This window comes from Ciconia boyciana, chromosome 5, assembly GCF_034638445.1.
Source record: "Ciconia boyciana chromosome 5, ASM3463844v1, whole genome shotgun sequence".
Classification (NCBI taxonomy): Eukaryota; Metazoa; Chordata; class Aves; order Ciconiiformes; family Ciconiidae; genus Ciconia; species Ciconia boyciana.
The window spans coordinates 30,110,259-30,137,950 of record NC_132938.1 but is presented as its reverse complement, the minus strand read 5'-3'; the positions used below and the strand labels follow the sequence as shown (position 1 = coordinate 30,137,950).

Genomic DNA, 27,692 nt, shown 5'->3' with positions numbered 1-27,692 from the left:
AAAGTACTGCGTGACCACCATGTTCTTGACAGCATTTAACAACACTCAATTAGTCATGTAACTGTTTTTAGTTTGTGGTGTTGAATATTGTTGTTACATATTCGTTAAATTATTAACATACCTAAAACTTTTACAAGGAGCAAAAGGACCAAATTATTACTAAAAATATTCTGTTAAGATGAAGCGTGCCAAGCTTCAGTAAAGAAAGGGGGCAGATTTGGGTATCAGCAACCTGAAAAGCTTCATTCCCCCTTTTTATTCTTATGAAATCCAGTCTCATAGGGTAGTTAGCTTAGAAACGGCTTCTGTAATATTCAGGTGCTCACAAACTCTTTTTTTGTCATTTCTGGTACAGCCACTAATATCACTTATTTGGGAGGAAAGCAAGCAGTAAGCTAGGTACAGTCTAGCTGTGCAGACTATTGCTGAAGATAAAGTTGGGAGAACGGAGGAATTGGGCAGCTCCTGAAAATCTCTCAGCCCACTGGTAGCATCTCCCAGTGCTGTAGTGGAAATATTGCTTAATTGGTCTGTAACAGGAGAGTCATATATGGTCAATACGTTCTATAATAAATCTGGGTTACAGTTATCATAGGTGGGTTTTTTTCCTTCCACGCCTTCCATGAGGGGTGGTGTACGTCATGAGCCTTGGGCTGAAGCCTGGCTTTGCCTTGCCCTGTGGCCTGATACTTTTTTCCATTGTGTGGGCTCTTATTGCATCTGCCATCCCTTTGGGGCGGGGACAAGGGGGACAGTGACAGAGGATCAGAGCTCACAAGGGATAGTGTGTTACGTTAGGAGCGTTGGTGACAGCAAGTTACTTAGCCAAGCTCTATGAAACGCTGAAGGTACAGGTCAGCCACATGTTTGAGTGACCATGGTGCCATTCTTTAAATGTTTGCCCCTAAAGTGGTTTATGAGCAACTTTTTGTTATAATTTTTAAAATTATGTCTTACAAACTAATAGAATAAGGGCAAAGATTAATTCTACCTTTGTAAAAGCAAACACATAGTGTATTGAAGCCTGCATAGGGTTTATAGCATGGAAAACACTACTTCTAGCAGTTGGTTAAAACTATTAGCCTTTCCTCCTTTTCCTTCCTCCCTCCTTTCCTTCCTCCCTCCCTCCCTCCTTCTGAAGTATCATCCCATTAAGTCTTTTGGGCCAGTCATTATAAAAAGGCCCTAATTTCATGTGTTGTACATATCTACTTAAATGCAGGTGCTGACACTTTGATTTCCTGCAACATTAGTTTTAATCCCCTTCCCTGAAGTTTTTGGAAGTGGTCTTCTGTACCACCTCTCCTATACTTAGCAATGGCAAAAAGTGTGCTGTATTGGAGCATCTAATTGCTGCTCAAAAGGTAAAGTTGAGTTCAGTCTTGTGTAGTAGCCAACATTATAGCAGCTACTCTGTGAATATGATACATCAACTTGAAAATAATGGAGATAAAAGTTTTCTTTTAAACACACCCCCCAAAAAAGTTCACCTAATAAAAGTTATATGTGCTGTTACTTGGACACATTTGAGGTCGGCTGGATTTTTAGCTGTGTTTTCCAATTCAGGATGTTAGAGGAGTTCTAAGGTTTTTTTAGGTATGAAAACTTAAGGGTAGCAGCAGTGTCCTTTGAATTATTTTTTTAAACCTTATGATAGCTAACCTCTTGTACGTTGAACTTTATTATGTAGTTTTGTCATATTCTGCTTCTTCACTTTTCCTAAATCTTTCATAGGGGTGAACCCCAAACACGGAACCTCCTCCTGTGTGATACCTTTGACTTCAAATCTGACAAAGTATAGTTACATTTTAACTTTGAGTTGTAAACTGCAGTTAGGAAATGAAACCCAATGAACTTCCCTCCAGCAATACGCTGTAGTTACTGTAAGCTTCGATCACATCCGTTGGAGACTTTCAACCTTACCGATACCTTTTTTCCCTGTAATCAGACTTAATCTGGTCAGATTGATTCTGTAGGATACCTCTAGTTGTACTTGAAGTTCTAGGCAGCAGCTGCAATTTGAAATTTATTATTGCTCAGTACGTACCACTAAAAAACTTGAATACCTCAAATGAGTTTTCCTCTGCCTCCCACCCTCCCGGCTCTTTCCAGACACTCTGCCAGCTGAACTGAAATGGCAGTATCTTGTCCTAAAGCCTGGACAGTCAAGTTAGTTTTCAGCTTAACTTTATTTCCTCTATTAAGGAGCTGGGCTGTTGGGTAGTGTGTTGGGGTGGGGGGAGATTGAACCTGGCATGGTGAAGAACGAGGATGAATGAGAAGTACAGGCTGGGTTTGTATGTGTTTGCTCCAGGCACAGTGAGAAAGGAAGCCTCTAAACAGAACAGATTATATATCTGTGAATGTATGTTTCGCTTGAGAAAATGAGCTAAAATGTCAGCATATGCCAAGGTGGATTTCTGTCTGTCTGTTCTTTCAGTTTTATGGAGTAATATGGCAGGGTTTTGATTCCCTTAAAGTGCTGTTTGCAGTGGGTGTAACTGGGGAGGAGTTAAAAGGACAGTTGACCCACTTGCTTCCAAACCAGAGTGGATGTAAGGTTTTGCATGAGTTGATTTAAACTACTTCCCTTTTCTAAAGAAGGGGAAAAAAGAAGAAAAAAAAAAAAAAGTGAACAGTGCAGTTTATTCATGTAGGCAGGGTGAAAGGCCATATATTTCTGCTGTGTAGAAAACAGTGTTTGCTTGCCCAAATTGTCTAAAGAGGAAAAAGTGATGCTCATTTGCACTGTACTGTCAAATGCACAAACTACAGAAAGCAGTTGACTTTTTTATTAAAGAGTTGCAATTTAGCAGGTAAAATTGAGTTATAATTTTATCTGTCTTTAAACACTTCCCTTTATAACTGGTCAAGTCTTTAAATACTTGACTTGCTTTTTGAAGGAATTATGTAGTATGTTGCCAATTTATATATAAACATCAGCTTTCTTCCTATTTGCAAAAGCTAATCTAATTTTCCTGATTGTCTCCAAGTCCGACTTTTAAACTTCCTTTTACAACTTAAAATCTTCAGGATGTGGCTTTTTACCTTTAGATTGCACTTATTATGTGGGTCTCTTTTGTATTTTTGGAAACACTAATTAAGAAGTAGAACAAACTGTACATAAAAGAATTGATGATGAATTGAAAGGTTCACACATGCTTAAAGGAAACTGGTACATTTGTGTTGCAGTAGAGCACTGATGAAGTCATGTTGGATGTACAGGTCTTTTTACATACCTGCAATTTTTCAGGCTATGACTTTTTAAAAAAAAAAATAATAAATTCCCCCCCATACAAACTAGATTATCAGGAGCAGTGGATTGCCACTGCACGTTGAGACTTGAGTTGTTAAAAGCAGTTAAAAGTGCTTGATCTGCCTCCAGGGTAAAATTAAAAATACTAAATTGCTTTTTCTGTAGTTTGGTGGTATAGAAGAACAAAACCAAACTCTGCTGCTTAGGCAAGTTGTGACAAGTATGCAAGTTGCATACAAACTTCTGTTGTGAAGGAATCTCCAGAAGTTCTCAAGGCTTTGTTAGGGAGACACAGCTGAAGTATTGTTTGTTTCTTTTTCTGACCACATCCTTGTGCTAACCAAGCAGGGGGGGGAAAAATCAACAAAAAATCAAAAAAGAAATAAAAGGACTAATATGAAAATTTTTGATTCAGAATGACTTGCATTTGAGAGTGGTTGTATGTATGATTAATAAAGTATGTTCGTAATTAAAGTACAACTAAAACTACATAAAGAATGGATGTACATAAAATGCTGAGTGTGGGAAGCTAGATTTTATTTTGGTGTCAATTTTAATTTTTCTCTTTCATGGGGAAAAAATCATTAAGAATCATTAGCTTCTGAGCAGAACAGCAATTCTGAAGACACATGTAACATACTCTTATTGTTATGACTTTTCAATGAAAAATCATAATTCTAAAGCTTTTGGAAAATGTTGACATCTCCGTTGAGTAAGTGTCTAAGGTTTGACTATGGTTTTTCTCATTTTCTTTTCAGTGTTCTATACTTCATTTGTCTGTACTGTGTTTGGAGACCTTTCTCCAATATTTGGCTACATACCAGCTGATTCGTAGCTGTTTACGTCTTTGTCTACTCTCACATCTCTAAGCACACGTTGGACTTGGGGGAAAATGTCTTGATGGATCCATCCTAACTGTGATATGCTAACGGCTCTCGTCGGTGGTTAACAATGGCTTCTAAGTGGTAAGACCTTTTTCACAATTCTGTCATAAATAAATTTTCAAGCATGTATTTTTTTTTTGCTTAGGTCTTTGTTATCTATATTGTACTGTTAACACACTTTGAACTCCTACTTCAGATATCAGTTATCTGAATAGAAAGGTGTCTGTACTGTGTTAAATCAAATAAGAACATTTGATTTAACACGGTATAGTAACTGATCGTGGTCAAAAGTGAATGTCTAAGGAAAAGGTTAAGAACAGGGCAAGCAGCCTCCCACCTTGCAATCATCTGCAGCTCAGAGACTTCCTGAGCCAGATGTGGTTCCTATACATTTAGTAATCCTCAAATTGTACATTTAGTAATTCTCTTGTATAATTTCTGTATGTTTAATAATTCTCTCAAGTTTTCTTTCATAAACTTCTGTGCTCAAAGCAAATCGGATTTCTTGGTGCTAATAGAGTCCTCCTTTACAATGTGCGGGTAGGTGTCTGAGCTCTGTCCTCTTGTGGATGAAGCCAGGTAATGCAGCTAATTAGCAAAGGCAGTCACAATTCCTTATATAGATGCTCCTTTCTTTACTGCTCTTCATGTAAGGATTTCATCAGTGGTAAATAGATCCGTATTGCTGTCAAGCACAGGGCAATTGTTGTGGATAAAGCACTTCTGAGCTGATATGGATAGATCTAACTAATGCAACATCTAAACCATCCTTCAAAAATAATGCAATGTACTGCTTCCCTATAGTCAAGTAGTAAAGCTGATAGACTGGACTTCCTTTTGGCCTGTGAGAACAGAGAGTATATTGGCATGACAGGAGGAAAATATTCAAGTGCAGTTGTTTCTACAGTATTTGCTATGTGGATTTTCATATTCAAGACATTCTATATTGTATATTCTATAATATTACTTTATAGAATGTAATAGAATATTATATGTACTCTTATTAACTAATTATCATTAGTAATTAGAATATTATATATTCTATAATATTTTTATCGTAGCTCTTGCTTTCCTTTGTTGTATTGTCCTATGTATTCTTTACAGTCGAAGTATACAATAAAACAGAATTCAAATGTATCGTAAGTTCTGCCATTGGATCATCTCCAGTGTATCATATCCCTGTTGTTTGCCTCTGTCACTGGCTTTAATTTCTAGTTATAGAACATGCTGACTTGCTTCACTGTCTTTTGTTCAAATTTTATACCATAATTATTTTTGTTCTGATGTATGTATTCTTTCTCTCAAAAGAGAATAAATTTGTTGCTGCAGAAGTTTACCTTGAACATCCATATCTTTCTGTTGCTCAAGGAAGGCAAATACACATTTTAGCATTAGAGTAGGAATTCCAGATCAATCTTTTAAATGAAACAGAAAAATGGAGGCAGAGGGTTTGAGGACATTAGTATCATTTTTTTACTCTAAGTTGTTCTCTTGTGGGTGCTTATCATGCTTTGGACAACTCTAGTTTTACCTCACTTTAAAAGGTTTTAACGATTATGTATGTTTCTACGTTTCTATATGTTTATATAGAAAACATGCTCCAGTGACAAACAGAGTGTTCAAGGTTGAATTGTGTAATTTCAATCAGGTAGTAGGTTTAAAAAAAAAAATCCTTAGCATTGGCTCTTTCACTTTTGTATCTATTGTCTGTCTTCAGTATTAAAAACCTATTGTGTTGTGTGTAGGCAATAAGCATGTTTTGTTTTTTTTTTTTTCACTTCAGCAAAAGGTAAAGGCAAGTTGTCTTTCAGGGTGTATTTTCCTGTCAGAGAATGCAGAGAGTGTCTTATCTCAAGTACTTTCCTTTAAAAATAGGTGTGAGAAGGAAAAATAATATATAGCTGGAAAAATGTGCCAGCTGCCATTCTTTTTCTGTACTACTAATTTACTCCCTGGAATCAGTTCCCTGATCAGCAGACCCAGTTGCTCAGGGCTTTATCCAGTCAGGTCTCAAAAAGTTCTCATGGTGAAGACTCCATGACCTCTCTGAAAAACTGTCTGGAGCATCAGTTATGCTAAGAATGCCTATTTCTGTCTGTAAACACAACCGCTAAACAGTATTCAGAACAATTAATGTACCTGTTCATACATTACAGGTGTTTTTGCAGGTGTAGCACTTAAGTTTGGTTAAGGTTTTTTCCCCAGCATAATTAAGAAAGTAAAGGACCATCAAGAGGAGAAGAGGTGTTGTGGGTTTTTTTTGTTTTGTTTTGGTTTTGTGGGGTTTTTTTTCCCCTTTTTTTCCTCTCCTTAAGTAATCATTTAGGATTAAAGCAGTACTTGGTACTCACTACCCTGCTCAGCAGTTTCATTAGCTGGGTCTATATAAACTGTAAGATGGATATTGGGGAAATAAATGGAAACAATTACGTTTTTTTTTTTTATTACAAAGTTTCTATTAAGATGTGTTTTGTATTTTATATAGTTCAGTGGGCTTCACCAACTTTTAATAGGGTTTTTTGTGGGCCTTTTTTTCCCCCCTCCTGCTTCATTTGAACATTAGTTCTCATTCTACTGCCTGACTAGAGGTATGTTTCTGCTGAAGAGCTTTGTAGACCATGCTTACTTGCAGTGACGAATGACTTGCAGAATGCCTCATGCTTGATGCCTCATGTTGTTCAAACAGTGTGGAGCATATGAGATGCATCTGCAAGAAAACAGAAGATGAAAATGCTAATAGGGACATAGAAGAGCTGCTTAATCTGTGGAGTGGGAAAGCTGTGTGTGTCAGACTAGGGGGGGAAAAACTGTTGAACCTGTCTTGTAGGATTTCGCTTCCCCAGGATTCTGGGGATTTTTTGTGCTGCTCACGTCTAGGTCCTCAGGGTAGTTTTTTTGTTTGTTTTTTTCTTTGTTTTTTTTTTTTTTTTCAACATCCAACATTCATAAAATTCCTGTTTTCAACCTTTTGTAAAGCTTTTTCTTTTTGAACTTATTTTCTGTCATGGAGAACAGCTAAGTATCTTTATTATGAATGATAAGTTTGATTAAGATTTCTTTATGACCATATATTTGTTTTAACGTAACCTACTTGTGTATTGAACATAATATACAAGGCACTATCAGTGGTGTTCTTTAACACTTAAAATGAAATACATTTGGACTTCAAAGGGACTTGAACTGTTGTGGATTTATTTTAGAAGTCTGCTTATGCATCAGCAAGAAGATGGTGGAGAAAGAAACTCTTGTTTGCTAACTAACTTTGATCTTGGTTAACTTTGCACTATTACAGCTCTGAAATTTATTTATATACAGCTATCTGTATGCACATGTATCTTAAAATCTTATTTTTAACACTCTTTTTGGTCAGACAACTCTTTTACTATTGGTTGTGGAGATGCTGCTGTTCTCCATGTGCAGTCAGCAACTGTTTGCTTGAAAATAATTCACTTGGAGAGGTGCTTAATTTAAAAGAAACAGCAACTTCTTTATAAAGTTGTAGAGTAACTGCACAAGTTACAGTAAAGACTCTGTATTACAGCTTAAATCTATGATATATAATGGAATGGGAACCAGAAGTCTTTAGGGAACTGGAAAACGCCTACCCCTTGGGTAGTAGCTAATGAAAACACTTTATGTCTTTATACAAATCAAGTACTTTACTTCAAAGATGGGGAGACAGTGATAGGTGGTTTTTCAGAGGTTTGGGTAAAGCATAAGTGATGCAGCTACTTCTGATACCTCCTCCATAGTTGCAGAGCTTTCCTGTGGAAACCGTCTGAGTTCTCCTCCCTTGTGCTTCTGCCCAGCATGGCTTAACACATCCTGCCTCGCTTGGCCCAGGGCACTTTGCACCTACAGTGCACCACTGATCATGAAGTTCTCGCCTTTGCTGTCCTCCTTAGCTCCTCCTCAGTAAGTCTCTCTGACTCAGAAATGGCTTAGGAAGTGCAGCAAGGCTCACTTCTGATGCAGACAATACAGTAACAACAACAACAAGTCCCTGATCCTTTGATTTGAGGCATACCTTAAAGGATATAAGGATTCAGGCTAAAATGTACAGCAGAGTCCAGGAAGGAATAAGAGTGTTGTGTGAGGAAAGGAGCCCTCTCTCTTTATGGTCTACTTAGCTAATATTCTTAATTTTAACCACATTTCATTGGATCTTCTGTGTGAATGATGAAACATAATCCTAGTGTGGACAAAATGAGAGTCTTGACACCTCTGTGTGTTTCCATTTGTAGTTGGCTTGAAACAACCATACTATAAGCTGACCTCTGTGTGTTAAAATGTGTATGTTACATTAACTTTAAAGAATTTTTTCTTCCTGTTTAATGCACATTAACTTGAAAGAATGGATGTTTTTGAAAATTAGTTACTAAGAAATGGAAAGCAGTAAAGCTCGTTTTGTCGTGTCTTTCTTAAGGAGGAAGTAATTCCAGCCTCTGAAACTTTTTTGAAAAAGAATCCTCCTGTCTTTCACTATGACAATTAGGAGTGTTTTATTATTAGTCTATTTAAAAAGCCACAACTGAGGAAGGGACACAGGTCGTCTTTGGTCTTTCTGTTCTAATCAGATGACTGGAGCATCAATTTTTCTTTGAATAAAGGAATCCTCACCTTCCTGGGTGACCATGTTCAACTATGTCCTTAAACTTCAGTGGTTGCCTCTTCTGCTCTTCAAAGGGTTTTTTCTTGTTGCTTCCGATAGGAACAGGCTTAACCTCTCCTTCAGATAGGTGTAATATAGTAAGTCTCTTCCAAATCCAAATAAGGAATTTTTTCTTAAATCCTTTCACAATACATGCTAATCTCACATAGGCTTCTTCTGGTGTTAGAATAATCCTTTTTAATCTGATGATGCATGTTAGTTAAATGCACACTATCACTATTTTGTCTTAATCTGTATTTTTCAAGTTATCATTTATGATGTCTGTTTGTTCTATAGATCCATCTTAATTTGTGGTACTTGGAAAAAACTAATACATCAAGGTGCTCTTTGAGCTCTTCTGTTGCCCCCAGGTCACTGTCAGAATGCCTGAGCAGTGGAGCCTCTGTGAAGGAGCAGTACCTTTGCCTTGATTGCTGTCTTTTAAGGAAGGTCTGTTCACCCAGCTTCTGAAGCTGCACAGTTAGTGTGCCATGTATTGTTTCTGGTTTTGGGTTGTTATGGTTTGGGTTTTTTTTGTTTGTGGTTTTTTTTTAATTTGTGGTGGTCTTGTTTAGCTCTCTGCAATTTCTTAACTTTACTGTGATAATACGACTAATTTTGGCGAGCAAACCTGCATGGGTGTGCATAAGTATAGAAATGTTCCATACAGGATAAAAATGGAAGCTTTCTCTTGGGTGGCTCAACAATTTGTTGGTTTAGGTTCCTTCATCTTCCCACGTATTTCTTCAGTTAGTGACTTTGTACTGAGAACTATTTATTCTAGCAGTGCATTTAGCAACTGTGTTTTCTTATTTGCTAATAAAAAATGCTGGGTTTTAAACTTATTTCCATTTTTTTTCCTCCCCTGCTTACTAGAAACATTTCTGGACCTTAATGTAGTACCTAACTTAGTTGGACCTCTGTTTCATCTCAAGTATATTGTAGCTTTTCAAATAGGAAGAGTAAATGAGATTTCATCTAACATCTTACACTGAAAGTTAGTATTTCCTCGCCTGTGCTCAAAGCCCTGAAACCAAAACCTTGCCAAACAAACCTAAATTACATCCATTCTCTTTCCTTTCTAGAAATTATAAAAGTGCAAATTCCCTGCCTTTTTTCTTTTTTCCTTTTAGAAATGAATATAGTCACTTAATACTTTAGTTCTGCTATATGTGAACATCTATAGCATTGAAAGGATAGCTCTGTTTTCTGTTAAACATTTGTAAAATGTCATTCACGTTTATGTACTAAAGCTACAATACCGGGTTTCCCATAGGCCCACATGGAGCTCCACTGGGAGCATCCTCTGCTGCGTCTGATGGTCTGGTTGTTGTTACTGATTTTCTTTTGTTTTTTTTCTCCTTAAGACAGGAGACAATTGAATGTTAATTAAAAAAACTTGTTCAATGGAAAATATCCATAAACATTCTATGTCTGCATACAGAAAAACCTTTACTCTCTTTTAGGGTTACAAAATTTACATAAAAGATTTGCTCTAAATTAATAGCTGGTATTCACGTGATGTATTACTATGGTAAATCATACTCAGATTATGTACTATCTGATAAGCAAGTTCCTTAAGTATCTTCCTTTTCCACTGCCTTGAATTTAACATAATCATTACATGTCCCTAATCAGTAAGGAAGGCATCTTGATCTGAGCAGGATTGAATTTGTTTTCCTTTAATACAGGTGCCAATCTTTCTGTAAGCCATAAAATGTTGAAAACTTCAGCCCAGAGTACCTAGTATAACTACATTTATTGTAAGAACTGATAGATTGGGCTGTTTGCTATTTAAGCCAAATTACATAGTTATGGCAGCAGCATTTATTCTTTCTGGTTATGTTCAGATTATCAAGTGGAAATGCATTTAAGTTATTAAGTAAAAAGAAGGGACAAAGACATCTATATTTTGCAGAAGAATTGGAGTGCTGTTGCTTTACACTGAAAGAAGTTTTTCACTTGGGATTTGAAGAGGAAGACTACTACTATTTTAAAATCTAAGCTTACGTATTTCCACTAGAAAAATCTTGTAACATTTTAGAAATTACTATTTCTGGCTTTGAGATAGAAGAGGTGAGAAGGGAGAAGTTTTAAAATTATTGCCCCAACATATGTGTGGGCAAATATGATATCTATGACATGATATCTAACTTTTTTTCTGATAATATTGTTAAGAAAATAGATAGTTTTAGCTACCTCTGTCCTCTAGCTAAGAGTAACCTTCTGAAGTCCCACAGATAGCATCTGTGTGAGAAATAATTTATGTTCAGCAACTTGATTTATCTACCCTTGTTGCTGAACAAAGATGTAACTTAAGAAAATGAAGCTCTTATTTCTTCTATGACTGATTTTAATATTAACCTATGAATCTTGTTCTCTAGTCATACATCCTTCTTTGGCACTGTGGTTTTGCTACGAGAAAGATCACACTGAAATTTTACGTAGGAGGACTATATATTATATGGGGTTTAAAAATACATTGCTCCTCAGCTAACGTAAATCTTGTAATACAAATATATTTCACTATAACACTATATTATATATAGTGTTTCAGAGTTTTACTAGTATGGTCTGTATAACACAGCACAGAGGATGTATGCCTAAACCAGTAGAGACTTGAGCATGTCAGTCCATGCGAATGGACTTGTGAATTTACCCACTCAGGTTTTTTTACTAGGTCGAGTATTAATTTCTACTTTCTGTTTTGCAGTGTAGATAAACTTTGTGACCATCTTTCAAAAACTGTCCATTTTGCAAGGGAAGAACTAAGATTAGAGTGGATGAATTCTATGTAAACCAAGACAGACCCTATATTTAATCTAGATGTCCAGAGGATTTTCATTGGTATTGGAAACTGAGCTTGTCCTGTGTACTGTGAACTCAGTAAGCCTGCTTTTTTTTAAATAATAGAAGCTATGTAGAAGAGTCACAGTGAAAAAAAGATAATGATAGTTTCCACAGGTCAGTAACATTTTAAACATACCTTCCTTGTATAAAATTTTAAGTAGTAAACTAAGATTAGATGAGGCTTGGCAAGGGAAGCAAGATAAACTAGTGGTGTATACACTTTTGGGATTTGAGTGAAGGTTATTTTTAACAATAAACTACAGATTCTTTCCCTGGCCATTTGACTTTTATGCTTTGGGCATGACTTCAAAAGTTGGCCATTCAGTCATGAGGAAATTCTTCTACAGACGTGTACTTTCATGTAGCACTAGCGAAAATTCTAACAGAAACAGTGACAATGGCTGCGAAAATAGCCATCAACCAAATAGTCAAAATATTTGTTTAAGAAATGTTTGTTGAACCACTTTTGTTCTTAAGAAATTCTGGACATGTATGTGTGTGCTTGGTCTCTGGTTATCGCTTATGTCTATATTCTGGCTTTTCTATAGGCAAACCTACATTAACGGTTGGCAACTCTGTTCCTTGTATTTCTGCTAAGCACTTAAAAAGCTTTTGGTAAAGCTTTTCAGCTCTCAATTCCTTACAGTTCCAATTTCATAGCAGTGTTGCCATTGTTGGTCTGACTTGTCTTTTAAATGTTGATTTTTTTAATGTCCTTTGCATAGAAATATCAACATCATGGTTGTCATCATTCATTTTGATCCTTTTATAAGGGAAAAGATCCGGCCACTTCTGTTGTTACGGGATTGTGTAATGACATCTTCTCCTGGTGTTCCTACTTGCATGGGAATGGGTATGATTCAGAGTATGTACTACTCTGGGATTTGCTTTGAAATGCAAGTTCTTATTTGAAAAAAATCTGCCAGTAGAAGAAATTCGTAGGTTTGGAAGATCTTGTGTGATACGTCAGTACTTGGAACAAGCATGAGGTTAGCAACAGGAAGCCCAGATCCTTATCCTGATTTAAGATTGTAGAAGCTATGGGATAAGACAATACCTTGATCTTCTCAGGAACTCCTAATGAGTTCAGGAAAGCATTGTATTCTTGCATGCAACTTCAAGATAAGAACAGTTATTACCTAATACATAAACAGTAAAAATTTTGGGGCTTTTTTATTAAATGGCTGCATTCAGCCAATGAACCTAACAGTTGTATTTTATGTTCAGCTTCTGATTTGATATATTTTGCCAGTATTTTATTTCTACTTGTATTTCACTTCTACTAATGCTAAATAAGTAAAACTAAGCTCTTAAAAAAAAAAAAACAAAAAAAAAACAAAACAAAAAAAAAAAAAACAAAAAACCCAAACAACCCCAAATACTCCAGAAATCCCCAGCCTTCCAAACAAAAAGCCCCACAACTCGCTCAAAAAACCCACCCCCCCGTACAAGCAAATATAGCTTAAGTGACTGATAGGAAACCGAAACTTTACCAAAAGCTGACAGTTTGTTACTTTCATTTCTCAAGAAACAGAAAGCTAGACTTTCTTTCTTTCAGAAAAGCATGGGGACAACTGAAACTATTTGCTTGCTTACATTAAAAAACCAACAATAAAGCCAAACTATAGAAAGATTAAATGGCTTAGGTTTAAAGTATTTTTTGTGCAAAATAATAGCTACAACAAGTTTAAACTGATATAGAGATAGTTTATTGCAAGATTGTACATTGCTTTGTCCCTGCTTATACTGGTCCTTGGGTTTTTTGCTGTGAAATTACATTAATTGAAATGGACCAAGGAAACAATTAATGCTAAGTAGCTTGGGAATTAACTGGTAAAGTATAATTTTAAATTATATGAAGGATAGCCTCTTATCTTAAATATCTTTTAATATTTTTAAACTTTCTGATGTGCAAAGTTCATTCCTTTAAATACTTCAGGTTCTTACAAGTGGTTAGTCCAAACTGCCAAAAGGTGAGATGATGCCACAATACGACACAAAAACTATTTTCTCCCTATGCATACACTTTTTGAGGTTGTCTTGTCTGTTTAGTTTCTGTATTTAAAGAAAAAAGAAATCTATACATATGTGACTATGTTAAGTTACAGTTCTAAAGCAAAAAGGTTTGTCACTTGAAGAAGTGTAGCATATACAGAGAAAGAAATGGGGTTTGTCTTCCCTACCCCTACAGTCTTTTGTGTGAAATTACGACAATGTCCTGCTAATTGGCTAACAAGTATAATGTAGCTGTCCAGTACCCGGTACCTCTTGTGAGTTTAATGCAGACTTAATTTAATGTGAGTTAGTTTAACGTGAGTTAATTTAAACTTCCAGGCTAGACTGCAGGTTCAATTTCTAACTACTGTTTTGTTCTGCTTTCAGTTATGTATCTCTGATCTTTACTTTTTTGGGGGAAGAGCAGATTATTTTCATTGGGATAAGACACATTCTTACAAATTAGGCTTCTATTCTGAGATGCAAGAAGGAAAAACTTCCTGTACTTGGTTTTTTTTTCTTTTTTTTCCTGAATACTTGGGTGCTATTGTAGTCCCTCTATTTCCTTAGCAGATTCACTCCCCCTTGAAATAGTGATGTCAGGTTTAAATCAGCAAGTTGGAGAAAATAGTAATGATGCTTATTTGGTGCATACTAATGCTATGTCCGTTATGGGCTTGGGGATGCATAGTTAAAATCCTTGACCTCAAGGAATATTAACATTTCTTGAAGAGCTGCAAACTGAGGTAGAGACCACTTTGCATAATGGACCAGGACCACTCACTCTTTCTAAAGGCAGCACTTGCATCCTCAGTATACTACTGGGTCTTTGCTGTTGAAACCAGTATGGCAGAACCTCCAGTGCCAGTGTCGCAGCAGGATGGATAGTTTTGCTTTTGTTTTTTTATGTTGTTTTGTCCTACCAACGTGGTCACGTTGCTCAGAAGTTGGGAGGAAGCAAGGCTTCTGTGTGCTGATGGGAGACGTGCCACACCATAGCAGTGCCACCAAAAGGGAGGTCGTGTTTCAATGCCACAAGGTTTGCAGTGCACGCTTCCACCTTGCTGGCACAGGAACGCCTCCAGCTGCCTTCTCTGCCAGTGTGGTTGTACCACTTGGCCGTTTTGACACCCTAGTTATGGCTAAGAGTTTTGGAAAACATGTTACCACCGTGCCAACAAAGCTGCCCTGAACTATTGACTCCTGCCAGTGTTGGAGGAGCCCGTGAAGCCACACGCAGTTCCCCTCCTCTGTGTGGCAGGGCAGTCTGTGCGGCACCAACAAACGAATCCAGGTTAAAACCAGCCCACTTTCGAGGTCAGCATTACCATCTGGTCTGGCCTGGCTTGGCGTGGCTGACGGTGCGACGAGGAGGAGGAGGAGGGCTGCGGGGGGCGGCACAGTGCTGAGGTGGTGGGCCCAGTCCGCTGCGCCTCGCAGCCCGCGCTTTCGGAACCTTTTTATTCCCTTATCGGCACAGTAATCCCGTTGAGGCCAAAGGGCACCGCTCTTCCTCCCAGCCTCCAAAAACCCCAGGACCTGTCTTACCAGCTTACGTGTTAGAGACAAAGGAAGTCTTGTGTCCTCTCTGCAACAGCAGGTAGGACTGCGGTGGCCTTGCTCTAGCAGGGTGGGATAGTTTTAAAAACATCCTGTGTTACAAAACTGAAGGTTTGTAATGTATGCTTGTTCGTGAAGAGACCTGTCAAATAATGCATGTTTATGGTAGCCTATAGGGCATCTAGGCGCTCTTCTAAAATTGTACTTCCCAGTATGTTGTCTGTTTCATAGTTGTCTTTTACTGTTGTTATTGCTAATTCTAAAAAGTCTCTAGACATGTGAACTCAAGGGACTTGCAAGTAGTCTTCTCTCACGCAGATCTATCTTTCATTGATTGTGTTCTGTTTTTTCAGCATTTCTCATTGTTAGGATGTTCCTGCATCAGCAGGTTTACCGGCTTCAACAGAATTCTGGTGTAGCTGCTCTTTCCGTGCACCCCCACTGAACAGCTTTGCTGTTTGTGTCCTGAAAGGTCTAATCCAAACGGACAGTGCTCTGACAAGTGCTGCTACCCTCTCATCACTCACTGGGTCTCTGTGTGGTACTTCTGCGTGTTTCATGATCTGTTCATGTTCCCTTCTGATGTGAAGGCCTGCTGATGTGGATTCCTGTTAGGGAGGGATGTGGAGCTCAGATGTTACCTTCTTGCTGTTTGTATCACTAGCTGTGGAATTGCGACAGGGGGAGCCTGAATGACCTCAGCAAGCACTTCAGTGCAAAACCAGAGTCGTCCTTTCAGTGTAACAAGTGGAATACACATGGAAAGGCATCAAAGGACTTACTGTAATACAAACAATAATTCTATATAAGCTTGAGTCTCCCATTCTTTTTTTTATTTAGAGGTTCCAGAATAAGAAAGTGTTAAAACTTATGAAATAAGGCTTTTATGAGCCTGTTTTGGTTTCTTTTGTTTAAAGATGAATTTGATTATAACAATTATAAGACTTCTCATATGTTTCCCCCTGGCAGATTATCTGTAAAGCTTGCTCAGATTGTATAAAACCCACAGTTGTACATTGTACTGTTTAAGGAAGATGGTAAGAGCGAGTGGGAGAGAGGAGTGTATGTGAAATGACACAGGCAGAAACGGAAGCTTTCTATCTCAGCTTCATTATTTATAAAATGCTGCTCTCATATAATGTCCTGGAGTTAACCACCATCCACCTATGTATATATATATCTATAAATAAATATATAAAAATATATATAAAGAGATATATACATCCCCAACTATCTTCTGTAGAAAACTCCTTGATGTCCTTTTCTTAAGAGTCAAACAAAAGCCATCCTGAAGCAAAAAATCAGTCAAAAGCTTTTGGATTAATTTATGTTATATAAGCTTTATTAGTTAATCAAGTTTAATCTTGAAATATGATCATGTGTATGGTGGGTGGTTTTTATTCCTTGTTTGTGTTTTGTTTGTAAATCCTATTACTTGAAAGGCTGTTACGTTTTCTCACTAAAAAAAGTATAGTTTCAAGCCTTAATTTTTTTTATCCATGGCCAGTTCGCATATGCTGCATGTTCTGTAGAAAGTCACGCCTTATGCATTTAACTGAAGTGATGCACTAAGTACTTGCACTTCATCTGTTGTCTCCACCCTGTGTCCACATGGTAATAAAACCTCCATAGCGTGGTTAGGAGCACTTTGGTATCTAGTTTGAACCTTTCAGAGGGTGTTTCAGTTAGGTACAACTTGAAATAGCTAATTACCCCCTTCTTTGCAAACTGCAGTTTGACAGGTGGATGATCGGAAGCATTCTCATTCTCACAGAAGCATCTGAATTTCTCTTTTGTTCCCAAATGCTAAAAACTGCAAAGTAGCTTTGTGGCAAGATTTCAAGGGCAAAAAAAAACCTCTATAGAAAGTAATGCTATTGTCAATAAATGATTGCTTGAGTTTGTAAAGACACGTGATCTCTTATAATCGCAAGTTATCTTTGTGATATCTTATTATTTTTTTCTGAAAACAAAATGCTTTTCTGAAAATATATTCTGTATAACTTTTTTGTATTGGTGGAAAAAATACTGCGAATGAAATCATTACAGGGACAATGTTTTTGCTTGATCTCCCAAATATTTCACTGCAGGAAATAATATTCTAACAACATGTCTTTTTTGATAAGGTCAGAATTTTTTATTAATTTACAAGATGAAATTTGTGTAGAATTTTGTATTCATTTACAAGAGGAATACAGACTAACTTGAATATTTGGGGATTTTAATGCAGATTTGAATACAAAAGATATGACATGTTTTCAGTCTATATAGAACTTGAAAAATGTCTTAGGTGGCAACTTTAATTAACTTGTACCAAATTTTTCAAGTTGTGTCATTCTTAGCTAGATTCAATACTTACGAAGTGTGACAGTAGAGTTGGTCAGTAAAGAACTGACAGCTTAATCCGGGTGAGCAGCTCCTTGTGAGTACTGAACTACTGGAACTCGGAGACCTGAAACAGGTTATCTAGCTTTCATAGAATTTTTTTTTTTTTTAAGAAGAGTTAGACACAGTAGTGAGTTTCAGATTAAGTACCTTCTTTTAAGGAATGTATAGTAGCGTGGTACACTTCACACATAGGTTGGATAACTGTGTTGAGCTGCTTTCATAAAAATAACAGAAGTGTGCATGCTGCTGCTCAGACATTCAGAGTGAGTATTAGTGGATTTTCTCTGAGTGATGTGTACAATTTTTGGTGGCAAATGAGGTGGAAATATTACCTAGTATGTCTGGATCTCCACTCCAAGTCTACTAAATAAAATAATATTTTCAATCATACAATGATACATACTCCCAAATGTAGAAAGCATTAAGGAACACTCTTCTATGCTAATGTCTCTTTTTTCCCCCTGAGCTTTCTGTTCCAAATGCAAGGCATCTTTCATAATGGCTTCGTTTAAGCTAAATATAGAACAACATTTAAACTTCCCTCAAATAAAAACAAAAAAATTCAGCTAAACCAGGCACATATGGAGAAGTAGCCCTAGGGATAAAGCGGACGTTTGGACAAAATGAGATGGGTTATTTCTGTACTTGGCGTTTTCTGGAAGGTGGTTTGAGTATTTTAAGTGGTAAATATAGCATCAGAGTCTCTGCAGAACAGAACTTAATATTTAATAAATGTTAGTATCTTCGTAGCTAGTAGTTAAAACCATGTGAGAATGGAAATGGTTTAAATTGTGCTGTTAGACACTTTGTTTATAAAGCTGGTGCATAGACTTTCTGAATGATAAGTGTTATCTTTCAAATGCAGATGAACACTCTCTGTACACTTCATGAAAATTAAGAGCTATTTAACTCTGTCAGATAGAAATTTGAAAATAAACCGTGTGTTTTATTAATGCTCAAATTTGTTGCAATGCTAAATACGGTGTCTTCTACAAGTGCAGAGTTTAGCATGTGTTGGTTAATATGTAGGCTTGTTGTTGTTTGGTTTTCTTATCAGTCCATACAGTTAGACGTCTTTAAAATCTGCCTTGGAGCAGCTGGCAGCTGACGCACTGGTGTTGGCACCACCCAGGTTCAATGTGACTTCACTAGGAGAAGTCTACCTCTGTGCTCAAGGAAGTTGATGTGGGAGCCACACTCTGTAATGCGTAGCTAAACCGCTGAATTTAGTACATGCTGAGAACACAGAGGGCATGTAAAAATGGAATTCCTGAAAAAAATTGTTCCCACTGTTGTTTCTGGAGATGTAGTTCTGGATGTTGGGACTACTGCCAGTGAAAGCTCCCCAAGGCTACTGAAGATGAGACGTGTCAGACTCTTTTCATTAGGACAGACAATAGATGAAGACGGGGAGACGCATGTTTTACGTCCTGATTACAGTATGTATCCATGTCATCAACCTGGTAAAAAATGATTACTAAGCTTTTTCTTCAGATCATTATTATTTGCTAAATTGATGAATTTGATTATAAAAGGCCTTTTTATCAGAGTTGCTATGATAATGTTGTCTTTAGTTTTAGAACTATTTTATCATTGACACACTATCATGTGTTAGTGACCTATTTGAAAGCAATTTTACAGGATTTCTAATGTGGTCCTTGTCTTTGCATGCCTGTGTGACTTCTTATTCCCCCTTTGGGATAAGTATCCCTATGTAAGTTTTTAAATTGTAACGTACTTATGATTAGGCACTAAGTTGTCTGGACAGACGTGTGCTGCACAGAGCTCTGACTGCAGTGCAGGGTTCAAGTTTTGTGTCATCTTTTCTCTCCCTGTTTTTCAAATCCCCTATGTTTTCAAGGGCTTTCCTTTTTAAGAGATTTTTCATTTAAAAAATGTTTATGCTTTCCTTTTTTAGTGTTTCGAAGATTGCAGATTTTTTATAAACTTAATATGTACATTAAATTAGTCAAGAATACGGACATTGTATAGAGACTTTTTAACTTAAGAACATGGGTAAGCTTTTTTCTGTGAAGTTTGTGGGGTTTTTTTGGTTTTTGTTTGTTTGGGTTTTTTTTTTTACACTAACAGGTAGTAAATGTTACAGTGTATTGTGCTAATAAAAAGAAGTAGAATGAGTTAATGTTCCTTTTCCCGACAGTTCATCTGGGTGGCAATGGAGAATCCAGTTTTACTTCTGTTTTTACCTTCAGCTAAAGTAGTAAGATCTTGAGCCTTTATGGTCTTGGATCCTGATGGCTATCAGATGCACAGTTTTTACCCTTCACTATGTGGTGGCTATTTTCAGGAATTAGTGTGGCCTTGAAATTTTTTCCCTTATGTGTCTAACTGCAAAGATAGGAGATGATGACATCCATCTTATTGCGTGGTGAACTTATACCCTTAACTATGGAATTAAGTTTATGGTGGTGGGAGAAAGGGGGTTTCCTTGGAAAGACTTTTCTTAGCCTTTCTGATTGTAATATAAACCACTTTTTTTAATGTGTCAGGTTGAGTAACTTTGGCAGCTGGGGAAAGCAGGGACAGTTCTGTTTTTTTGTTAAACAATTGTTTCTTTGTATAACAAATTAGAACAAGTTAATGTTGTAATGGTATGGACTATTGAAGACTTCTTACAGAATAAGGTCTGTTAAGACTGTTATTGCCTATATACTTGTAAACTCTGCTCAGAAGCTCATGGTGTCTGAAAGGGTGATGCTCTTCTAGCCAGGTTCATATCCTCATTTAACTTTGAATGCTGTAGAGCCCTGAAGTTTATAGTTGGGTATCACTGTGATGGGCACACGTTAAGTATCTCCATAGGCGTATCTCATCAGTTCTGCTTTTATGCTGTATTATGGTTTCTTTATAGCTCTCACTTTTAAATAATATTTTATTTCAAGTGTTATAATTTCAGAACAAATAGAATTGGTTTTGTGCCAGGCTAAAAGAAAATGCTATAGGCTGAAGTTTGTAGTCAAAACAGATGCCTTCATCTAACATTGTTCAATGTTTTGTCAATAGTTCAAGCAAATGAGGATAATAAACATAGAATATACCAGTCCTACTGTTGAAGATCAATTCTCCTTTCTTGCTCATTAAACATTTGCTAAATGGTGATTATTAGGAGTGATTTTGTGGAAATCAGTAGTGCCTGACTAATACCACTTAATAGTGTGATGTCATCACTTGCGAAATGCAGACTTATAGTCTGTTCTGGGATCATGCTTTTACAATAGCAGATAGTAGCTGAATCCTCTTTAAATTATCTGCTTATTTCTATTTTTGTATCTTGGTAATGGAATGAACTGCTCTGCTGGAAGAGAGCAAAAGAACTACTGTGTTTACCAGTTGGGTATGCTGCAGAATGCAGGTGTCGACAAAACAGGTAATAAAACAATAGAATGATTTGAAAAAAAATTTTAAACATTTACTTGCTTAATGTCAGCAGATGTGGTGTTAATGCACCACTGAATTTAATATAATGAAGCTGTTCAGGAACTCATTAGGTTTTTAAAGCTAAGGTGGTTTGTCCTGTAGATATGTTCGAATTTGAAAGTTGGTGTTTTTTTTTTTCTTTCCTTTCTGTTCCTTATTGCTGCTGTTTAGGCCATATTTTTGTATTAATGAGAATTTAGGTGGAATACAGAGTCTGACAACTAATTTTAAAGTATAAAAGTATTTTAGAAGGTCTTAAACCAACCAACCAAACAAAAAAACCCTACTCCTGGCATCCAAAGCATAAAAGTATTGTTTTGATAATATCACTTAGTTGGGTTTGCATGTATCTGACCTAAATATTTTGTGTGGCATTCAAGTGATGAGATTCTTATTTTTTTAGGATTAAAACATGTATCAGTATCACCTTTCAAAATGTTAACTCAATTAGTATATACTTTGTTTTATAGCTGAAAACAAGACCTTAGAAATATACGCTCTGTGACACATCTTTTAAAATATGTAGCTTCTGTCAGAATGGTTTCAAGTGTATTTTAGAAATCTTTCATAACTGTCTTTTTAGATTTATAAGATTATTAGATCTTTAGAAAAAAAATCTTGCTTTAAGTATTTGCATATGATTGTATGCATCACAACACTTAATAGATGTTAGTAAGCAGTTCTTTTAAATTTGCTGTAGCATTTAAGAGTTGACATGTTCTCAGCTTTAAAAATTTCTGTCTCAAAAAAGCTACAATCCAAATCAAACACAGAAAGATGAGCTTGGAAGATCCAGAGAAAGTACTTTCATGTACCAAAAAACCACATACAAATGTGTACACATACAGACACATCTATGAACTATTTCACGTTCTCCCTTTTGCTGTTTGTAGCTTTAAAGAAGGGGAACGCCATGACTGCTCCGTGCAAACTGGCAAATGGCAGCTGTACCTGTGGTGTGTGAAATGTGCCCTTCCGTTGCAGGTCTGTGCTGCGGTTGCATTGTAAGGCAGGGTAGCTAATACTGTGGAACAGTCTTAATGGCCAACCATGTAAGTCAAATTTGCAACAGCTGCACAAGAGATGTTAAATTTATCAGTGATGCGAGTAGTAGTGTTGCTCACGGTGTCCACTTTATCTCTGTGTATGGAAAACATCTCCTTTTGCAAACATTAAACCGGCTTCCCTTCAAGTGCCTTTGCTAGGGGAGCAGCAATAAGCCAACAGAAGTGTCGTCTTTGGTGGTAAAGAAATGAGTAATAGAGTTGTAATTGCCTCAGGGGGCTAACAGCAGGGGCTGCGTAGACATGAACTGCCTATGAGCACTGTGTCCCTGTAATACCAGCAACTCTGCAGGGCATATTCAGCTCCGTGTTGCATCTCTGATCAGCCTTGTACAGCAGAGGACAACCAGGAGGCCCAGCATCTATCTGGAATAAAAGTCAGTTTCTGTACCCGAGTTCTGAGTTTCAGTTAGAGAAGACTGGAGGGGTCAGTGGGCAACTAAGTACCATGGCTTCCCCCCCACCCCCAATCTCCATTTGCTTCTCGCTTACGTGTAGAGACTGCTCCATAATACTGTTTGGGATCCAGAATGCTATTTACATAAAAATCTCTAACCCTTTCTCCTGTTTTCTTATCACAGCAGATAGCATTGTTTTGCTTGAGTAATGCCCCAGGAAATTGTTCTATATATATTTTCCATAAGAAGTAATAAGGAAGCTTTCCTAAGGGCCTCTGGAACCTGCTCTCGGAGGTCTTTGCAACAGAAGGTGGGGGAAGGGGATTTTGTGTGGTTTCACAAGTGGATCAGGCTGATCTAACAGTTGTCTGCCAGTGAAAAGGGCAGTCTCGCTCCCAGCTGTGCAGCCCTTCCCCATCTCCTGTCGGGCGCTGGCATGGCCCTTCCCTGAGCTGATTTCATTTCACAAAGCCAGCAGAAAATGTTCTAATATTTTTGGGGCAGTATTTTTGAGATGAGTTGGTGAGGGGAATCAACTCACTGAGAGGGCCTTTTTGGTCAGTAGTGGGGGCAGTGTTACATGTCTTACCATCACCAAAAGTAGCAGTCACCTTCTGGGTACCCTCTGTTTTAAATATATTGATTTGTGGAAAACGAACTCTTTAATATTTTAGATAAATGGAAACCCAAGCATCTCTCCAGAGTTTTATTTTAAGTGCAGTGATGATATGTTTTATTATTACTGCTTATAAGCAGATACAATGACCATTGGATAAATGGTTTTTAAGTAAGACATTTGCTTTAGATGGAGTCAATAATGAACTGAAATAACGTCCAGGAAGTCTTTTTAAAAGTAAGCCCGAGTGCAAGGGGAGTACGCCTCTGACTTGTTCATTTTACCATTAACATTGAATTGACTATAGTTATGTTTAATTGTTAAAAGGAAAAGATGGTATGGCTTAGTTCTAGGAGATATCTCCAATATGATTTTAGGCCCTATTTTTTTGAGATCTGATTTTTTTTTTTAAATTGTGTTGTGTACTTGGCTGTATGCCTAATATGCTTTTACTGTAGTTGTCTCAGAGTTTCATCTGAAGAATAAGCATGCAGGAATTTACAATGAATATACCTTTTTTCCTACAGTGTTTGTGGTTTTTTTTCTTGGTTTGTTTTTTGTTTTTTTCCCCTTGCCAAACTTTACCTTTACCTCATTGCAAAGAATGACAAAGTAATTGTAACTTAGTGCTTCTTTCAAGGTGGGTGTCGGTACAACTCAAAGGTAGATCTAGAAGGGCCTTTTCTTCATACTTAACAGCTACTCATATGGCTTTTGTGAGGAGGTAATTTATTTGTTTTCCTCTGAGATACAGTGAACAGAGCTTACTTTTTTTTTAAAAGCTATTGTTCACTTAATAGATTACCTCTGCATCACATTTCCAGGGGTTTTTTTAATGCCACTTCTGGACTTTAAGCACTTAAAATGTTTTCTGAGGCTTAAGTATGTTAGTATAAGGTTTCATAAGACAGCTGAACCAATGTAATGGCTCAATGCTGTGAAAAGGAGATTGTACCCTTCCACCTCTATAGTTGTCTTGTGTATTCATTCGTGGTGGTCCTGGTGCGTGTCTGTCCTTGGTGAGGCTGTTCAATTTGCTAAACCAAGAGGAAACCCCCTTCCCTCCCAATAGTAATGGATAGGCAGCGAACTGGAACACTGCGAGAAAGAACCAACAGCAAATTTAGGAATTGAATGTCAGTAATCCTGGTGTTTGGGCTTTTTTCTGTTCTTTTTGTCTTTCTGACCTGCAGATCGTAAGCTGAAAAGTCACAAGTAATGGGAACTCCAGTTTATTACAAAAAAAAAAAAACTTAGAGGTGAAATTGGGCAATATTTAGCTGCAAATAGTCTTTAAAACATTATCTTTAGGCTAATTCTTCGAGATGATGCAGTTAAAACGTGGGGGGGGGGGGGGGGGATGATTGTAAATAAAACAAATACCTCTTTACCTTTCCAATCCACAATTACTTTATACTAAGATAGTTGGGAGAGGAACAAAATAAAGCTTTTGACTTGAAGGAGAGTGGGAGAGAGGTGATAGTATGGGGAGAATGAGAGAAAATTTAACATAGCCAGAAAAACAAGCAGGTCTTCAAAAGATCCTGCAATAGCTGATTATGGGGAGCTGTGAAGTGCTGAAGTCAACAAGATGTGGAGAAACTCGTTGCAAAAATGACTATATATGCTACTGTAAACCCATTCTCTCTATTATATGCTGGTAATACAAGGACATAAAAGTATTCTTTTAAATTCTTTGTGTCTACATTGTCCACAGGTCTTGAAAGCAACGTTTTGAGAGGGAGAAAAGGGTTTAGCATGTTGTTCCTTTTTGATTCACACTATAAATCTCTTGCATGTAGAACAGATTTTAAAACATACCTGTGACACTGCTATCTATCTGTTTTCTATAATGTCTGTCTGTGATCCAAGGTAGAGTCTTTAAGAGGCTGGACGGCATACAAAATTAAAATCTCAGCTTATTTTTAAGGAGCCATTTTCCTTTAGGTAAAAAACTGTTATCCTTTAAAACACATTAAAATCGATCACTAGGCTAAAAAATTCCAAAGTAACACCCCCCTAATGCTCAAGAAAGTATTTCTAAGGTCAATATAGTATTTACCAGCAAGGTTAAATAAGCAGCTGCATATGAAGATGTAATGCTAGTGACATCAGCAATTCAGATTTAAGTTACAGAAAGACTGTAATTTGAACGTTTTGTTAAACAGTTCTTCACTTTTCAGTTGAAAAGAGTCTATGTTTCAAATGCAAAAGTTTTCGTTTATAGGCAATCTAACAAGTCTTAATCTGCTCTAGAGGTGGTTTTTCTGTTTCTAATGGAAATGTGAATTCTAAATGGAAGAGGCAGATATGACATTTTTCAGTAATTCGTGATACTTTTGATGGCTGTTGACAGTTTCTGTTAGCTGTTTTATGTCTTGATTTGTGGACTTCCATGTTTCTAGTTTATTATGTTTTAAGCTCTTTAATAACAGAATGATTCTTACCCTGTGAGTGCTAACTTTATGTTTCTTCTAAAAAGTATTATGTGGATCCAAACTGAGGGAAAATAATTTCAACTATTTCATCTTAAGGGCTACTTTGGAAAGCCTTTCCATTTTCAGTAAATGGCATTCTTTCTGTCTTTAACTTAGCACTGGATAGCCTTTAGTTGCCCTTCAAGTAAGGAAATGTCATGAGTGCCGCCTTCAATTGGGAATATGTTTTCTCAATTAGTAAATGCTGTTGAAGAATACCTGTGGTTTGGGAAGTAGTGTTCATGGCCTCGGCTGTTTTACTTGACATGCATCTTCTTGCTCTCCAGCCAAGTTCTAAAAGGTCCCTGCAACCAGAGACCCTCCCAGACAGAGGGTTCTTGGCTCATGCTTGAAGGTTTTTGGTGTTCTTATTTATTTATGAAGGAAAGTTTTTGTTACAAGAAATCCAGATGCAGTACTGATTTGAAGAGATAGGTGAAACTTTCAGAAAGCCTCATCACTTTAGCAATGGTACCTTCTAAAGGTTCCTGTCTGCAGCAGTTTTTCATGAGACGCTCTGGATGTTCAGGACTTGGCGTACCCTCACTGTATAAGCTGTGCGATACCCCTTACATAGAGATACTACATAAATAATAATAATTCTTTAGCTCATTAGTACCAGTGAGGTCTGTAGTGACAAGCATCTGTGTTGGACCCTGATTGCTTGGGAGACTTTCATTGCTCATTGATAAGACTGGTATGGCAATATGAGCTTTAGATACTTTAGCATCAGGATGCTGTTGGACAGTCATATTAGACACTGACCCAAAAATGTCTGGTGTCTTTTGGCATCTTTTAAGATGCACTGGGGTGAGCCTTGTCTCAGTTACTTCTTTGAGAAGCTGACTGGCTAAATGAAGAATGTTTTTAATTTCAAAATACTTTCTAACTTGAAAGCAGGAAGACCGGGAAGTAAAACACATAAAAGCAGCTCATAACTTGTATAAAAATACTGTATTTCTCCAGTATGTTGTTTTCTGTTGGTTAGAATTAGTTTTAAAGTATTTTTTCTTCATTCTTTGGTTGGGGTTTCCATAAACTCTTATTTCATGGAAGGAGCAGTGTAGAACTGAGTAGTTTAATTTGCCCAGAAGTTGATGAAATTATACCATATATATTTGTAGGTAGACTGTATGTTTGGAAAGTTAACATGTTCATGGTAATTACTGAAATAAATTAACATTATGCTAGTGCTCTATCAAGAAATAACATGACTGACAAATAGAGAGCAGCCAGTTCCATGAATAGAAAAATTTTAAGCATATTCTCCATTTACCTGAACATGTTTCTACCACCTGATTTCAGTTCTGCATTTTTCTTTAACTAGTAGGGATTGCAGTGGAGTGATACTGTCCCTTTCCCTGGGATCTGCTCTGCCAGATGCAGGTGTGTGGATGGAGAGCTGCGAGTGGCATCCCAGGTGAAGTGATGAGCTTCGTAGCTGCTGGGTGGTCTCTGCCAGTGCTGGCACAGGTGCATCTGCTGGTGGAGGCTATTTTGTAGTCCACCAACTGAGGCACTTTAGGGAACTTTGTGCTGTGGACTATTTGCAGAACTTCCAGACAAGTGTGGCCTTGTTGTAAAGTTTTAGTGTGTGTTAAGTGTTTGGTATCTAAGTGTTGCATTTAGCTGCCTTTGGGTTTGTTACTTCTTCTCATTTTCTCCCTTCCTGATTTTTTTTTGTTTCTTTTCTTGCTTTTGTTCAATGTAACAGCGTGCTTGCTGAGGGTAAAGGTTCAGAAATGGCACTCATGAATTCCATTAATTCTGACTTGCAAAACAATGTATATGTATTAATTACCTTTTTTAATCTTAAAGCATTTCTATTTTGTACTCCTGCTTCAAGTTTCTATGAGAATATCTGTTGTTTCACAGAGACAGGAAAGCTGTAAAACTCAGCATTAAAAGCAGTTAATTGTTTAAATTGTGGTAACTACGGCATTTAAAAATGCACTGCAATTAAACATTTGCTGGCTTTGGAGTAAAGAAATGTGCCAATTTACTTCAACTATGAAGAATGCCATGTTAATGTAATTATTTTCTTTATTTATTGATTGATTGGTTATATTGGGTGAAGGAGCTCCTTGTGCTCCTGCCCTGTGTAACTGAAACATT

At 37.1% G+C, this 27,692-nt stretch overlaps 1 protein-coding gene across 7 annotated transcripts in view; it reads left to right on the top strand.

Moving 5' to 3' along the window:
• FRYL (FRY like transcription coactivator) overlaps positions 1-27,692 on the top strand; it is a 178,014-nt gene that overhangs the window by 9,487 nt on the left and 140,835 nt on the right. For 5 of the 7 annotated variants that reach the window (XM_072863006.1, XM_072863007.1, XM_072863005.1 and 2 more), the window contains exon 1: positions 18,753-19,023. In XM_072863006.1, the coding sequence (XP_072719107.1) occupies positions 18,846-19,023 (178 nt within the window). In that variant the 5' untranslated portion in view covers positions 18,753-18,845. Of the gene's footprint in view, positions 1-4,014; positions 4,222-18,752; positions 19,024-27,692 lie in introns of those variants that run through there. The other 2 variants (XM_072863010.1, XM_072863009.1) reach the window with 2 other exon arrangements.